The sequence below is a fragment of the Gopherus evgoodei genome, chromosome 1, assembly GCF_007399415.2.
Source record: "Gopherus evgoodei ecotype Sinaloan lineage chromosome 1, rGopEvg1_v1.p, whole genome shotgun sequence".
NCBI classification, from domain to species: Eukaryota; Metazoa; Chordata; order Testudines; family Testudinidae; genus Gopherus; species Gopherus evgoodei.
In genome coordinates, this window is record NC_044322.1 from 260,694,291 (window position 1) to 260,711,011 (window position 16,721).

A 16,721-nucleotide genomic window follows, 5' to 3' on the forward strand; every position below is an offset into this window, starting at 1 on the left:
TGAAATGGGTCTAGAAGCCTTGAAATGCTCGCTAACCACCCAGACAGCTGATGGGCAAAAATGAAGAGACTGTCTATCAAGGAAAAAATAATTTAATGAAATGTATGACAACACAGAGATAACATTGGAAGAGTGTGTATGATAGGTATTGATGTCTGAAAAAAACCAAAACTGTTTACTTGGCATCTTGCAAAATGGGGCTCTGATCCTAACCGGAGTCTGAGCAATACTGTAATACAAGTAATAAAATAGTAATAATGATATCATATTCCATATGCACTTGAGAAAAAAGCCCTAAAGCCCTATAAAACTAAAGTCACTTGAGCTGCCTGAGGAAAGGGCTGAAGGACGAATTATGAGAGCTGACAACCAACACTGACCCCGAGATGTCACTCGAAGAGGCATGCAACAGAGCCTGTAAGATCTCTCCGCTGAGTGCTGGTCTAGGTGTAAAAGAGCATTAGGATGCTTATGCTGACCAGAATAGAATGAGTTACTTAGATACCACATTCCTAAGCATGGAACAGGGGTACAGATATCTAGCTACATTAGGCAGACAGACCATTTTGGCCTTATTAGCTATGTGTTGTATAGTATGAGGAGAGTCATATTTACACCCTGTTTGATTTTCAGAGGTACTGAGTGCCCATAATTCCAACTGACGTTAAGAGGAAGTGCTCCACAGCTCTGAGAAATCAGGCCCCGATCCTGCTTAATTTTGTTTTTGTTGAGCCTCTCAATATTTTTATTAAATACACATGGAATATGGATAGTGGTGATTGCTAGTGGGGACAAATGCTGCTGGAAGTACACAAAGGGAGGAAATTCTCTTCCTCACGGAGGGGACGAATTTGAACAGATGTGACAACTTAAGCGTGCGGAGGAAAGCCAGAGCATAAAGGGGTTATCTCCAAAAGGGTATTACGAGGAAGCTGGCATAGGCCAGTATGGGTAGGGATAGTTTAAAGACCAAGTGCATGAAACGCTGGTGACAGGTATCCACCTCTTTTCTGAGAAAAATAATACAGTAGCCGAAACATCACAACACTTATGGTTTAATTGGAAATTCCATCTTCTGGAAGCAGTATTCTGTCAAATCATGGTGCCTGTCTGGTAGTATAAGTAAACGAATAGATATGTTGCTGACAGGCGAAAGGAAAACCCCTTGTCCAGAAATATCTCTACTGCAGTACACGATACGTCTAATGCTACATTCAGTACCCAGATTCTCTGTCCATATGAACTAGCACAGCTCCCTAGAAGTAATTGAGCTGTGTCAATGCATGCCACCAGAGAACCTGGGCCATTTACTTCAGTGCTTTCTAACTGCAATTATCTCAAATTAAAGAAGTGCATGGAAAGCAGACTCGACCTCTGCTGGAGCTCCAGGGTAGAAGTGGTGAACTATAACTAGAACACAGTGGTTAAAGGCCTTGAGCGAGGAAGCGGTTATGGAAGAATGAGTGAGAGGTTAGAGAAGTGGAGGTGAAAGAATAGCAAGCAAGACAGGTTAGAAGAACTAGTGAAGGTTGGAAGAATAAGTGGAGGTCGTCAGAAAAAGCAAGTGAAAGAATCATCGGAAGAAATTCCAAACAGCAACAAAGGTAAAAACTGACCATATCACTGCTTCAGAAACTATTTAAATGTGAAACACAGTACTCACTGCATCTCTCCTAGCATATTCATCCTCTCCACGATACTGGGGCCACTCTGGTCCCCCCGGCTGGCCATGCCCTGATCTGACTGAGGCAATCTCCACTTGCTGTGCTCCGGTTCTGCTAGCAATTCCCACCTGAGTGAGGTGCTGTATCTGAAAACCTTAAAAGCAAATATTGATTTTTCATCTTTATACACAGTAAGCTTGCAGGGCAGACAAATGACAAAAAGCTAACACAAATTTTGGGCGGGGTTGGGAGGCAGGAAGAAAAAGAAGCTTAGTTTTTGTTTAACACACTAATCAGGAGCAGCAGAGAGAAGAATACCAATGCAGATTGGAGAACGAGAAAACCATTTTACTCTGGTGCAGCTCACTCGAAATTCGGTCTTTTTCATTACCTTTAATTGATAACAAACATTGCACGTACATGCCCATCAGACACAGAATGTACACCTCAGGTGTATGCCAGTCATTAAAACAAAGGGTATAGAAAGCCCTTACAATTTTAAATGCTAGTGATCTGGCAGCAAAGAGGAGACATTCGCTATTGCACCAGCAAACCCGAAAGACCCTAAGTCTGCACACTGTTCTCTGTTTCATCCCTCAGAGCCACAACATGAATGGTTATCCCTGTATATGGTTTTTCCTGCATTAGTTTGTGTTTAAAGATTAAACAGTACCGACATTAATCAACGGGAAGGCCAGTACACAGTTTACTTTCTTTATTAACTCAGCCTGGAACATAAATCCACTCCTTTCCCACTGCTTTCTACTGAATGCCAGGAGAGCCACTATCATTAATTACAAGAGACACATTTAGCAACATACCAACTTTACTTTTCAACAAATTTTCTCTTATGATGGGACAAAATTTTTCTGTAAATACAGTAGAAGCGAAATAACTTTAAAGATCTGCAGATGCCTCACTGAAAACTTTGAAAAACAGGAGTTGTCGATACTCAGTGACTGTGTTTTGTGCGTGCGTATGTGTGTGTGTGTACTGGGGGAGGCACATAGACAAGTTGCCTAACTTACATGTAATATTTACTTTACTCTTCTTTCCTTAAAATAAATTTAAAAAAAATTATAAAACTGATATTTAGTTATTGTATCTTCCTTAACTGAAGGATAAAAACTGGTTATTTGAGTTCACCAGAACCAAAAACCCACAGCTGACCAACCATAGACACTTAAGGAACAGTATACATAATATATTAAATCATCTATGAAATAGTGAACCCTTTCACCACCATCACTTTGCACAATTATAGGGAGAGGACAGCTGCAGGTCCAAGTTAATTCTCTGGACTACAACATGGACATGTCTAATTTAGAAATTCTTGAGCACACCTATATTTTCAATATTTTAATTCTCTCTCTTTTGGAAGAAAGTTAATAGAGAAATTTACATGAGAACAGAATCTTTATTTCTTAAGAGTTCATCATCTCCTGCCACTTAAACCCAATGTGAAGTTAGAACCTTGTTTTCTATGGAAATTGTCTCACAGTCAGGGAAGATGATTTCATGTGGTACGGCAGAAAATAGATAGACTCTTCAGATACTGTTTTTATGCAAACATCCCTAGTAAGAAAAAAGAAAAAAAATGCAGGATAAATAGGCAAAATTTTTCTGAATGGAATGTTTTCTCCAGAAGGCACCAGTTACTATTTAATTTACCACAAAGGAAATACTGCGGTCACCTGTGAAAAGTCAACATTCACTGAACTCTTTTTGAAATGCTGAAGTTATTTCCTATGCTAAGACTGTCTTTTCACTACCAAAAAAAGGGGAGTTTTAACCACAGGATCACTAATACACATTAGCTATCCCACTGAAAAAGCCTAGTGGCACTGTAGGTTTTTTGTTTTTTTTTTTTTTTTTTTTTTTTACCATGAGGCAGCGAGGCTCAGGCCTGGGTATAGTGATGACCTTGCCTTGCGAGCTAGCAGTAAAAACTTCAGTGCCCTGTCTCCACTATAATTTTATAGGAGGACAGCTAGCAATAGTTAGTTGGCAGTGAAAACAAAGCCTAAGTTTGGAGTGTACCATGGACGGTGACCAGATGTTGTCCCAATTTTATAAGGACTGTCCCGATATTAGAGTCTTTCTCTTACACCAGACCCTATTATCCCCCACCCCAATTTTGCACACTTGCTATCTGGTCACCATAATACCACTTGATGGCAAAGGATGACTTTTAATAGGGACAACTATATATGGAACATATATGAAAAAGGTGTAATATTCCAGTGCATGTTCAGTATAAACCAAAATTACCTGCAGTGCTTCCAACTGGTCGTGGCCGTGCCACCGATGGCATTTCTTCTGGGTATAGCCCTCTGGAGGAATATTGAACATCGGATTGTTGCTGGTCTGGGTGCATTAACTCTACAGACTGAAGGAAACCCGGGCCAAAACTTTGCCTGTTGGTAGAGCAACATAAGATTACACTAACTGACCTTTCCACTGTGAAAACATTTACATTTGTCCCTTATACTTAACCCTATTATAATCACTCATGCATAGTTTTACCATAGCTGCTACAAAAAGAATTCAACTACATTACCACAATCCTCTTTCATAACATGCACTTCATAAGAACAGGCTTGTACAAAGACTAACACAGGAGTTTAAAACCAAGTATTTTCATAGATTGGGGTGGCTTCAATGCACTGAGAAGGGTTTGAAAAAAAGAAAGATTTACTTTCCCGCTGAGGAAAACCATCATCACTACCACCTCAAAGTGACCTCGGAACAGGAGATAGTCAAATTCACTACTAACGTAAGCAGGTTCATCTAAATTCACTGACTTCAGCAGAAATGCACCTGCTTAATTTAGGGACCCAAAAACTGCTCTGACAAATGTTGCTGAGTCAGGGGCTTGGATCTAAATCAACAGGGAGAAAGTGCAAAATGTAACGTGTATTTGGCAAACAGAAATACCATTTGGTTTATGGGTACTTCCCTAAGTGTCATGAATATTTGTTGTGTTGAGCTCTAGACATTTTCAAGCATCCTGTGATTATATATGATACATCACACCATGTCATGTTGTGTCGTGACACAGTTCCAGAGGAGGTACGTTAACATCCCTATTTCTTGCAGTGCAATTATTCAAAGGCAGTCTCCACCAATGGTGATAATCATAATTCCACAAATGTTTTCTTACCAAGGGTAGTCTAAGATGACTTAGCATTAATAAAATGTGTCAGATTGACAGCACTGGAGAGGAACTGTTATACCAATGTGCCTCACCCTGAGCTGGAGAGATCATATTTAAGGATTACCTTGATCTCCACTGTCTATCAAACTCTCAGTTTCTCTGCTGAATGTTTCAACATGGTGCCAATCAGTGCTCACTGTGAAAGTGCTCTCTGTGACTCACATTTAACTACACCCTCGATCCTGCAATGAGCTTTGCAGGAACACAGTGCCCAGACTGAGCATTTTACAGGACTGGGGCCCAAGTTCCTATACTATGCTCATCACCCTGGTGTCTGAGCAGCTTTTCCCTAGGAATTGGGCTATTTACTCTCCCTAGGTTTTTATTCCACTCATTAACATGGACCACTAAACAGTCATCTGATTGTATCTCACTCAAGCCACTGCTGACCTGGGGGGTATTTGTACCAGTGACCTACATACGAAAGGCTCAGAGGACTGCATGACTCAGAAATGGGATGTGGAACCTAATACAGAGAAACCAGTAATTTAAAATACAATATATTCGTCATTTAGGATACAGCCTAAAGGAAAGAGTTCGGAAGGGTTCAAGAGTAACATTTTCAGTTTGGAACAGCCACACTCTCCCTATCTCCCACGGACTTGTTCCCAATTATCTACTCAGCAGCTCCACAGAAGTGATTTGGAACCAGCTTTCCAAGCATCACGGGACGTTAAAATGAATGGGGTTTAACAATGCCTATTTGGGGTTGTTATCTGGGGACCAGTAAGAGTGCAATAGTGAGAGAAGCACTCATATGGTATTTCATGCCTACAGCACCAAATTGCAACCTTATAATCAATAATCTATTAGAATAATTTTAGATGTTTCTTTTCAAAGGAAATATCCTCCCAATATTAAGGCTGAGGGTGTTATTTTTGTGCAACAATATTTTTTGAGTGGGGGGCACAAGTATTTCCATTATTGTTGCTCTTTTTGTAGATGAAAGGAGTTCATGGTGAACAGCTCTCCTCAAGCCTCTCATTATAATAAATGATGGTTTTAGCTACTCTTTACCACTAGTCAGAGGTCCATGACAGATGATGCAAAATGGATACCTGTGTCATTTCCTAGCTATTGCTGGTCCAAATTTGGATCAGACTGACTTTCCAGTCTTGGCTTCTATCTTCCAGACCAGCATTCCACCTGGCCTCTCTCGTTTCAATGGAAAGGTTTCACTTCTAGCGAATTTAATTGGAAAAAATCCCTTTGCAAATCAATTTTTAGATTTAGACATTCTCAGTATGCTCAAGCTCAGTGTACGCGTATTGCACGATGCAACATTCATACCATGATAATGGCTGCTAAGCCCCAGTATCAGCACAGTAGGTAAGTGACTTAACTTTATATGTTTTGCCTTTCTGCCCAGGTTGGTTCCAGCCCATTAAATATGTTGATTGCATTAGTACAGAGAAAAAGGAACAATCTGGTTTCCCAATCACTGTTCCATGCATTGGCTATTTAAGCCACTGGATTGTGACGTTAGTAATGTCTGCCTACTGCAGTGACTTCGAAACACTCCCCTTCCTATTTCTATAGCTTTCTGCATCGTTTCTAGCAGTTTCATTATCTTTGTCTTCAGAAAATGAGTGTAACCTTCTTTACTTGAATATAACACATTGCTTCCCTGATCCAACACAATCTAAACTGAAGCACCCATGGTATTTTATACTGTCTTCAAAGAAATCTGTGCAGGTCAATGAACTTGCAGGTTGTTACTTTAGCCCTCTGGCACTAGCAGGTCCTGAGTTTCCACCAATAACAATGGTGGTATTAATGTTTAACTTAAGGAAATTCAAACTGCCTGTGTCAAGGGGCTCATAGCCTTTTGAAAAAATAATACACAGTGAAAGTACTGCCTTGTTCAAGGATCTGATAACTAGCTACAGAGCCTTCTACTATTAGGCAGCTTCTCTAAATCTGAGACAGGTTGAGAGTGAATGCAGTTGTTAATAATTGATGCCTAGTGGTGACCTACATACAGTGAGTTGGTGATCTCAGTGCAGTTTCTAACATGCTAGTGTCCCAATCACAAAATCATCTTCTCATGTCATGACTGGCCGTATCAGCTAAGATCTCAAAGAGCACATGTGCATGGAGACTTTATTCCCCTCTCCTCTTCTAGAGATGATCCTTTCAGTCTCAGTCCCATGGGCAGGCAAAAGCCATCCATCCCCATTCTGCAGATAGCAGACCTCAGTGCCTAGGACTGTCAGCACAGTTCTTCTCCAAGAACTACATTCATTTTAAAAGAAATAAAATAATGAAGTAATACATTATGTATACATCAGACCCTGACTTTCTCTTGGAGCTTCATCCTGATGAGAATTTGTGCTCTGACATGTCTGTCTCCTAGGTTAGCAGGTGATCTTCCCTTTACTGGGGTAAGCTTTTGGGACTGTAACTTGCTCCCATTTGATATTGTATATTGACAATTTGTGATTATATGGGAATTAAAGGGAAAGCCAAATAGTAAATCTGGAGCTGGGAGGGAAGGGAGGCATTTATCAGTTGTAAACTACAAGGAATGTTTCCCTTATTTATCTACATAGATTGGGATGTTCTCACCTCCTTCTTCATATGAGACTACCACAGCAGGGCCAAGAGAGCTTACCACAGCAGGGCCAAGAGAGATAGATCCCCACTGAGTTATAGATGTGGGCCTGCTACCAGGCCTTCTCTGAGAGGTCCCATTTGCTCTGGAATTTACTTCTACTTGGCCCAAAATAAGTTGAATCTCTTAATCTATAGGCCATGAAGGGAAGAGCATTTATTTATAGGGCTTTTCAAGAGGGCAGAGGGAACGGGCAAGAGGGAGTCTTTGGGTGAAGTACATTTGGTTGCACTGATTTACTGTTAGTTAATTTAATTTCTTTTATTAACAACATCTGAGATTTGAGCATGGGCAGTGTTCCACTATTCATTCAGCATCTAGCACAAACCTTAATCATCCATAACTACCACAGTGCTTTTCCATCAGGCAGAGACTGCAAAGTATGAGCTTCCTGTAGCCCGCTGCTGCACCATGAGCAGAGCACTGAGAGATACGGAAGGGATTATACAGTTCCTTTCATAACTCTTCAAGCACGTGTCCTCAGAATATAGCTAACTTCCCAACTTTGGCATGAGAATTGCAGGGATGTATCCATGAAGTTCTTAAAGGAATGGGGCTTGTATCGCCATTTGCCCAATAAAATAAAGAGTTAACAAGCATGGAGTTTCCATATGTTTAGCCATTGCAAAAGTGGCTGCCCACCAACAAAGAAAGCGTTCTCTCATTGGCATACGGCTTACACATTTTATATGTATGAAACAAAGACAGGAGAAGCAACTTGGTGCAAAGGAGAGTGCACTAGACTGCTATGCAGGACACTTGAGCTCTATTCTGGGCTCCACCTCTTTGTGCTCCGTTTGCCCTCACACCACCCTTTGTCTGTTTAGAATGTAAGCTCATTGGGATAGAGACTGTTTCTTAATACGTGTTTATACCAAAAGTGTCAAATCTACTCAGAGGAGTTTAATTACATGTTTAATTATGGTCCATGGCCAGGATATAAATTCAGGACTTCATGTTCTCCTCAATCCACAGTGCATCTCTCATTGACACCAGTGAGAGAGGTTTGCATAAAGATTAAGGGAAAGATACAGACAGCCCCTATGTAGTAACTAAACTTTTCTTTATTAGTTATTTACTCAGCAACTTTTTGAAATATTCAGCATCGTTCATTGAGATACTCAGCTTCCCTTTGGGATGAGGCTACTCCTGCCCTGTGTTTTTCTTCCTTCCCCTCCCTCTCTCCCTCTTTTAAGTCTCTTCCATTCTTCCCTCTGCACTTTCCTCCCTGGAACTCTCAACTCCCATCCTCTTTCCTGTTCCATCTATTAAAATGATCAGCAATGGAACAGTTAATGTTGACAACGACACTTCTTCATCACGGGGCTTTACAAACGTTATTCCAATGAGATTAACAGGGTACACATGTTTGAGTCATTGTTTCAGGCTCTCTGCAGACTCTGGCACTCAATGGTATGCTCCATTCACATTTGAAAGGTTATCTTTGCAGCCATGAAGGCTGGAAATTTATTGTCTTTTAATTAAAACTTGGAATCTACATAATCTGAGTATGTCATGTTGGCCATATAAATACTTAATGCAGGCTGCATCTGACCTGTGGGCCATCTGTTTGACACCCTGAGTTTGCACAGTACCTAACAGAGTAGGGTCTCAATCTCAGTAGGGCCTCTTCAAGCTAATGAAATATTAATGGTAATTATAATTCCATGAACAAAAAGGTACCTCTGCAGCAGACCCGGCGCTGTTGGAGGAGTCATTCCAAATTCCACATATCTCTGTTGGAAAAAAATGAATAAAAATAAAATCAATAAACTGGAAATTTCAGTCAGTCTTTTACAGTTTGAATGAGACCCAATTTCCAGACAAAGATTTACAATTTTTTTTTGTTAAGTGGCACAAGACGACCTGGGAAGTGCAGCTCCAACGGGATAACTAGCTCTCCTATGTTTGCCCATGCTCCTTATGTGGCTTACCTACCTTTTGAAAATATGTTCTCTGACTTGCAGCTCAAGGCCCCCTTCAATGTGTATTTAAATATAAATTTTATGGAAAACTGTGCTTTTATTTTACCTTGTGTGAGTGAGGGGAGCCAATGGCACACAGGTAGTGCTAGATTTTAATTTATCCCTGTCTAAAATGATGTATTTTGTACAACAGACTTCCAGCTCTATTTACAGTTTCATACAGGAGCATAGTCTAATGGTTAGAGCAGCGGGGGGTGGAATCAGGATGTCCTGGTCGAAAACTCTGGCTAATACTTAGAACTTTATCTTTACGGGCTCTAAACAGGTGCTAAGCTAAAACAGACTTCAGAAAAGAAATATTATTCATTTAAATACCAAGACTGATCTGTGAAAGATCACATCTGAATGGACCAAGAAAGCGTTCTCTTAAAAGAGAACTCCCATCTGCCTCTGAAGTAGAAAAAAAGGGTTCACAGGGTGGTATAAATAGTGAGCCCCCCATTTTGTAACTTCACATCACGGACACCCCCGATTCCCATAATTGCTCAATATCCGTGATGAACCCTGATCTAAAAGGTATAACAATAGTGACCACGGCTCAACTGGTCCTAACACCCTGCCCAGAAAAGCCTTTCAAGATGTATCACTCACACTAAATGGGTTGTTTACTGCCTGGGCTGGACCATATGGTGATCCCCACTGGGGGCATGTGGTTCCCCTCCCTGCTCGAGCAGGAGTGTTGTTTACCGGCTGTCCCGCAGAGACCCCAGGTGATGTGATGGCAGTGGAACTGGCTGCTTGGCTACTGGGAGCCACCAGAGCAAAGGCATCATCCAAGAGAGAGTGCATGGTCTGCCGGGCCTCTTCAATGGATGGCTGTGGAGGGATGTACTGAGAGGCTGGATGGGGAGGCAAGCCTGGGTACTTCCCGAGATCAAGAGAAGAAGGCGTCTGTGGTTCTGCAGGCAGGTCAGGATCGGACTACAGAGAAGACAGAGAATGGAAGCAGGAGTCAGACAGATTTTTAGATACACAGTTTTAAGTCACAGTGACATTTAACTTCTGAACAAGGATTAGAACAAGTTGGAAGTAACAGAGGAGAGAGACCAGGGTGTTTGGATTGATCATAGGATGACTATAAGCCACCAGTGGGACGCAGCTGTGAAAAAGGCGAGGCATTTCCAGTAGAGATAGAGAAGTATTAATGCCACTGTACAAGGCACTAGTGAGACCTCATCTGGAATACTGTGTACAATTTTGGTCACCCAGGTTCAAGAAAGATGAACTCAAACTGGAGCAGATGTGGAGAAGGGCTACTAGTATGATCAGGAGAGAATGGACGGCCTATCTTATGAGAGGAGAGCAGAAGAGCTTGGCTTGTTTATCCTAGCAAAAAGAAGGCTGATGGGGGATATGATTGCTTTCTATAAATACATTGGTGGAGGGGTAAATATCAGGGAGAGCGAGGAGCTATATAAGCTACAGGACAGTGTTAGCAGAACAACAAATGGGTTGAACTGACTCTGAACAAATTCAGGCTGGAAATCAGAAGAAGGCTTCTAACTATCAGAGGGGAGAGGTTCTAGAACTGCCTCCCAATAGGAGTTCTGCAGGCAAACAACACGAGAGAACAGCACAAACTGATCGATGCGACTATGATAGCGTTGCTGGTGATGGTAGGCGGCAGGACTTATTTCTGGTTTATGTCCTATGTTCCTAAAAGCTCATGCTTCAGAGCTTCAGCCAGCCACCTGCAGGAATCAGGAAGGGATTTCCTCCCTCCGCCCTCCAACAATTTGGTGGGGGGGTGGTCTCCTTCCTCCGAAGCATCATCAAGGGTGGCCATACCTGTAGATGAGACCCTGGACGGGGCGGGCCAGTGCTCTGAGATACCATCAAGCATTCTGTCTCTCAGGTGCCTGCTGGCTAGTTCTTGCTCACCTGTTCAGGGTCTAACTGATCGCCATACATGTGATCAAGAAGGAATTTCCCCCCAGGTCAGATTGGCAGTGACCTAGGAGTTTTTTTGCCTTCCTTTGCAGCATGTGGGCGTGGGTCACTTGCCAGGATTATCTGGGTACATCTCACTTAATCATTTCCCTGCCATTGCAGGGTCCTCAGGCACTGGTGCACCTCAGTCCCTCCTATTCTCTCCCTGCAGCATAACAATCTAATCTCCTGGGGGCTGAAACACTTTGGTCTCCATTCGGTTGTTGGGTTTAGTGTGCGGGGTGATGTCGGTGGCCTGTGACATACAGGTGGTCAGACTAGAGGATCTGGTGGTGCCTTCTAGCCTTAAATCCTGTGACCACCAAAATCAAGTTGAGATTTAACGCATCTGTGTGAGTGCCAGACAAAACCTGCCCAATTCTTCTACCAGAGAGTCATTTTAGTTCAAATGTTTCAGCCAATTTAAGCTCCCTCACTATGATACTAGGTGGGGAGCAGCGTACCACCCGACAGAGACCTAGCTGCACTAGAATGACGTGGCTTGTAAATGAATGTGTATCTGAAATCACATAGTGAATGCTGACTTAGCTAGAAGATGACAGTCTGAGCTCTCTCTCTCTAAATCAGGGGTGGGCAAACTTTTTGGCCCAAGAGCCACATCTGGGTATAGAAATTGTATGGCGGGCCATGAATGCTCATGGTTCCGGCCAATGGGAGCTGCGGGGGCAGTATTGGGGCAGTGGCAGCAGGTGGAGACCTCTGGCTGCCCCACACATAGAAGCCGGAGAGGGACATGCCGCTGCTTCCGGGAGACACACAGAGCCCCAGCACGTGCGGAGCAGGGCAAGCCCCGGCTCCTGCTCCCAGTCAGGAGCTCAAGGGCTGGATTAAAAAGTCTGAAGGGCCAGATGCAGCCCCTGGCCCGTAGTATGCCCACCCCTGCTCTAAATAAAGTCTTTCTGAATCTTTGCAGCTCTACAGAGTGAGTTGAGTCTTTGTGTAACAACTGACCACGTTAGCCAAAATATGAAACAATTCCGGGTATTCTGAGCAACACAGAACAGGAGCTATTCAACAGCTAAGCGGTTAGCTGTGAGGAAGCTGAACTGAAGTGCATCATGTTAAAGGGATTCACAATAGTGCCCGGGGGCAGCAATTACCTGACAGCAGCCTGATGTAGCCAGCACAACTACATAGGGTCTTATCTCAGGAGCATATTGTTCCTCAGTAACAGGAAGTTATGCAGCTTTGCAGTAGCAGACTTATTGCGCCAGATCCTTCTTGCCATTGCATGCCGGCTGCAGTGTCAACTATCAAGCCACACCCCTCTACTTCACTGGGAGTTTAGAATATGAGGGCCAACTCTCCACAGGTGCCAAAAGGGTTGAGCTTGTTATGTGAAAAGTCTCATTTAAATAGCTGCAGACTAGAATTCATTCAGATACAGGTGACATTAAAATGATCACTGTGCATGTCTGAACGCCGATGAAGATCACAGAAAGAAACATTATGGTCCTTCACTACATTTTTTAAAATGGAAACTGTTTGAAATTGTCTAGAGGTTTTGAATGTTAGCAGCAGTCTGAGTGAAGACTATTAGTGGTCAGAGTGCGGGTGGACCAGTCCAGGAAGCACACTAAGCGCAGTTTATTACATGATATTATTAAACTTAAAAGTTCTTAGTTACTATTTTTAACATGGAAATAAAGCTAATTTGCTAGATACTGTCTGAGAATGATTTCAGTTATTTCTGCACTGATATCTAAATTTAAAGAAAAGAAAATCTGTCATTGAGGGACTTCAGTTTTTCATTACCTGAAAATTTCCTATAACATTTGGGATTATTTAATCACCAGCAATGTGGACTAGAATGTACTGAACTGACCATGCTCAAAGGATCCTGTAGCATACACACGTCTTCATGTGATGGGTCTTTTCCAGAATTTATATTTTTGTTTCTAATGTTGCTCATTGGAGAATCCTTTTTCCATTTCATAGTATTTCCTATGATTACTGTTCCTTATGGCTCCATTTTCAATTCTCATTATATAGTTTATTGGGATTGATAAAAATGCTTTTCAGTGCTTCTGTTCTGAAGGCCAAGCAATGTCAGCATGAGTGGAAAATTACAGGCTTTCACTATTTTACCCAAGCATTCTGCACAGGAGGTTCTTAACTCACTCATTTTGAACCAAATGGAATTAACATAAAAAGTAGCCACTCAGAACATGCCAGGAAAATAGGAGATTTGCCTAAGCCACAGTTATCGTAAGAACTATCAGTGTATTCCTGTCATCTAAGAGACAAACATACAATATATGCAGAATTATTGACTCCTGGTGGTCTTTTGTATGTCCCATCACTGTCAGTTGTGATTAGCCTGTCCTTCTCAGCATCAATAGGGCTGCCATTTATCTGATGTCTCCGACGCTGCTTGGGAGAACGTTTTGCACGTGAACTAAAAAAAAGGAATGAAGAGAAATAAAAACCAAGAGAAAGTTCAGCGACTTCTGTCTTACTAGAACTTTTTAAAAGTTGGAGATTCTACTGTTTGTTATCTCAAGATCTATGTGCTAGAAGGTATTCCAACACTCCTTAACATATTTCTGCTTTGATATATTGTGCTTCAGGACCCCACTAAGTCAGAGTTCTCTCCCAGCCACAAGTCTTGTTTTCCTGATTCCACACTTTGATGGCTCATGGGAAAGCATAATGGGAAACACTGAGCAAGAAATACCAAGCCCCAAAGTGCCTCATAAAGTAGTGAGTAAGATGCAGTGACTGTTCAGGCAAATCCTGCATCCGTTAGGTGCTTAGTAATAGTTCCCATTTATGCAAAGACACAAACCTGCTTTCCTAAAGTTACTGGGAATTTTGCCAAACATTTTAATGGGAGAAGGATCGGGCCCTTAATACTGGGCTGTAGAATCAGAATTTTCTGACCCACAGGCAAGTATGCAACCAATTGAGTCAAAATGGTGTGATACTCTTGACAAAAGGCTAATGAAGTGAAAGAAATTCTAGTTTAAACCACTAACATCAATCTCACCTATGGCAAAGTTTAACAGCAAAATTCTCAGCTATGCCATCACTTCTCTATAATGTTCAAAATACTTCTCTCCTCACTTTCCATTCAAGGCAGCGCTATGGAACTACCTTTATTATTACTTTAAAAAGAACCAATATTCAAAGATTTACTTGCACATTTGAATCACAGACAGGTTCTAGGCAGTTTGCCTCTATGGAAATACAAATGGTTTTGATAGCTGGTTATGGATTGTCCTCAGTTCTTCTGTACACCCTTTCAGGTATGACCCGCTGCTGCCATGAACATTTCAGAGAGTCCTCAGGCAGGGGTCATCTCTTGTGAAGTATAGTGCAATAGCTCAGTCATACGTAATTCTACATGAGAACTGCTAGTTTTGCTTTGGAAGACAATTTTTCTAAGTTGGCTGGCATCTAGAATATTTAATTAGTTCATATATTCTTCCAGTCTCCTTCAATCACATTAGAGAGTACTGATTTACATTTCATATTTTTAGGATGTTTCAGAAATAGAACTACATAAAACATAAATCAATACTCCCTAATGCAACTGAATGGCAGAATCTGATAAGCAGCCAATCCTATTACAGTGCCTATATGATGGAATGGAACGTTGGGTGCCCAATTTGAGACACCTAGGATCTGATTGTTCAGAGTTCCTACCATTATATAGCATTCTGTATTTTCAGAGCAGTCTCACCACTGACTTCAGTTGAAGCTGCAATTGCTCTGCAATTCTGCAAATCAGACCCCAGGGCCTTAAGGTGATCGCCCAGAAAATGAGGAACCGACCACCCGTGAAAAGTTTGGTTTAACCGACTTGTCCATCATCACATAGGAATTCTGTGCTCTGCTGGACACAGACTCTACTGCCATTTCCCACCAGTCTTGACATCTTTTGTCCTGTCACCATCCCAGTCTTATATCTTCCCACTCTGGCTCCTTGTTCCTGTTCTGTTTTCCTCAACTAGCAGGCTCCAGGTAGGCTTCTTATTCCAGTCCATCTCCTTGCCTCACAAATACTCAGTCATCCTGTCCCAGTCTCACCCAGTCCATTCCCATTCTTCTTGCCAAGCCAGACCCAGTTCCTCCCATCCCAGCTCAGTTTCCCTAACCCCTGACATTCCTCATTCCAGAGCTGCAGCATTCTAAATGATGGCAGCATGGGGCTGACAAAGTAACCATCAGATTGCAGGTTGGAGACTATGCTGAGCTTTAAAATGATGTATGTAGGTCAGTTGAAGGAAAGACACAGTGGAGGAAAAGTTCTGTTTGTTCTCAGTGTGAAAGTGGTCCAGGCAGGACTGTTTTTAGGGAACCTGGAACTCAAGAGAAAAAGCCTCTGTGTCCATATACCACACAGAAGACCCAGAGCAGACACTGTCATATAAGACAAGGAGGGAAGGTCTGTGAGATGGATAAGTGCTGTGTGCATCTGGTTACCATGAAGAAATATGGAAGAAGATTTTATTGTCTGGTATTTGCAGAGTTTTAAAGATAAATTTGAACTTTTATATATTTTATAATTAGTTTTCATGTTCTCTTGACTACATGTTTTTCTTTGTTTTGATGTGAAAAAAATATTCTTTGCCGTTTACTTTTTTCCCTTATTCCTTAGTCTCTGTTAGTGCTCTTAGGTAAATTCGAAATTTTGTTGCACTCTGAGTTTGTTACTGTGATACACCTCTACCCCAATATAACACGAATTCGGATATAACACGGTAAAGCAGCACTCCAGGGGGGCAAAGATGTGCACTCCGGCGGATGAAAGCAAGTTCGATACAACGCGGTTTCACCTACAATATGGTAAGATTGTTTGGCTCCCGAGGACAGCGTTCTATCGGGGTAGAGGTGTACTTAGTAAAAATTGTGGTGGTGGTGTGGGGTTAGTGTGTGACTGAGTAGTTCTGCTTCAGTCTGCTCCCAAAATGACATTGCATTTAACAATTACACTAGAGGAATTAGACAGTTTCCATGTGATCCTATGCAGTTATTAAACGAAAGAGTGTGCAAAAGTAGCAGCACACACAATAAACATCTCCTTAAAAATGCCTTTGGTATGTTTGGGTCTGCTATTGAGAAACTGTCCATGAGAAACTGTAAAAAAAGCCACATGGCCTTCTGAATGCTGCTAAAAAAACCCAACAACACCCAAAAAACCTCTGGCATGTATTGACTAAACCAAAACACCCCAAATAACCCCAACTCTTTCATCTCTCCAATTCAAACATTCTTTTGGGAACAAAATGATTCTAAGCTCTCCAAGTGCAGAAATACAGGCCTGATGTAGTTTGCAAGTCTTGACA

General features: G+C 41.9%; 1 protein-coding gene across 3 annotated transcripts in view; it reads right to left on the bottom strand.

Moving 5' to 3' along the window:
• KIAA1549 (KIAA1549 ortholog) overlaps positions 1-16,721 on the bottom strand; it is a 233,722-nt gene that overhangs the window by 5,426 nt on the left and 211,575 nt on the right. For 2 of the 3 annotated variants that reach the window (XM_030544259.1, XM_030544254.1), the window contains 5 exons: positions 13,684-13,828; positions 10,168-10,401; positions 9,179-9,231; positions 3,936-4,081; positions 1,664-1,818 (listed from right to left, as the gene is read on the bottom strand). In XM_030544259.1, coding sequence (XP_030400119.1) covers positions 1,664-1,818; positions 3,936-4,081; positions 9,179-9,231; positions 10,168-10,401; positions 13,684-13,828 — 733 coding nt within the window. Of the gene's footprint in view, positions 1-1,663; positions 1,819-3,935; positions 4,082-9,178; positions 9,232-10,071; positions 10,402-13,683; positions 13,829-16,721 lie in introns of all 3 variants that reach the window. The other variant, XM_030544249.1, reaches the window with a different exon arrangement.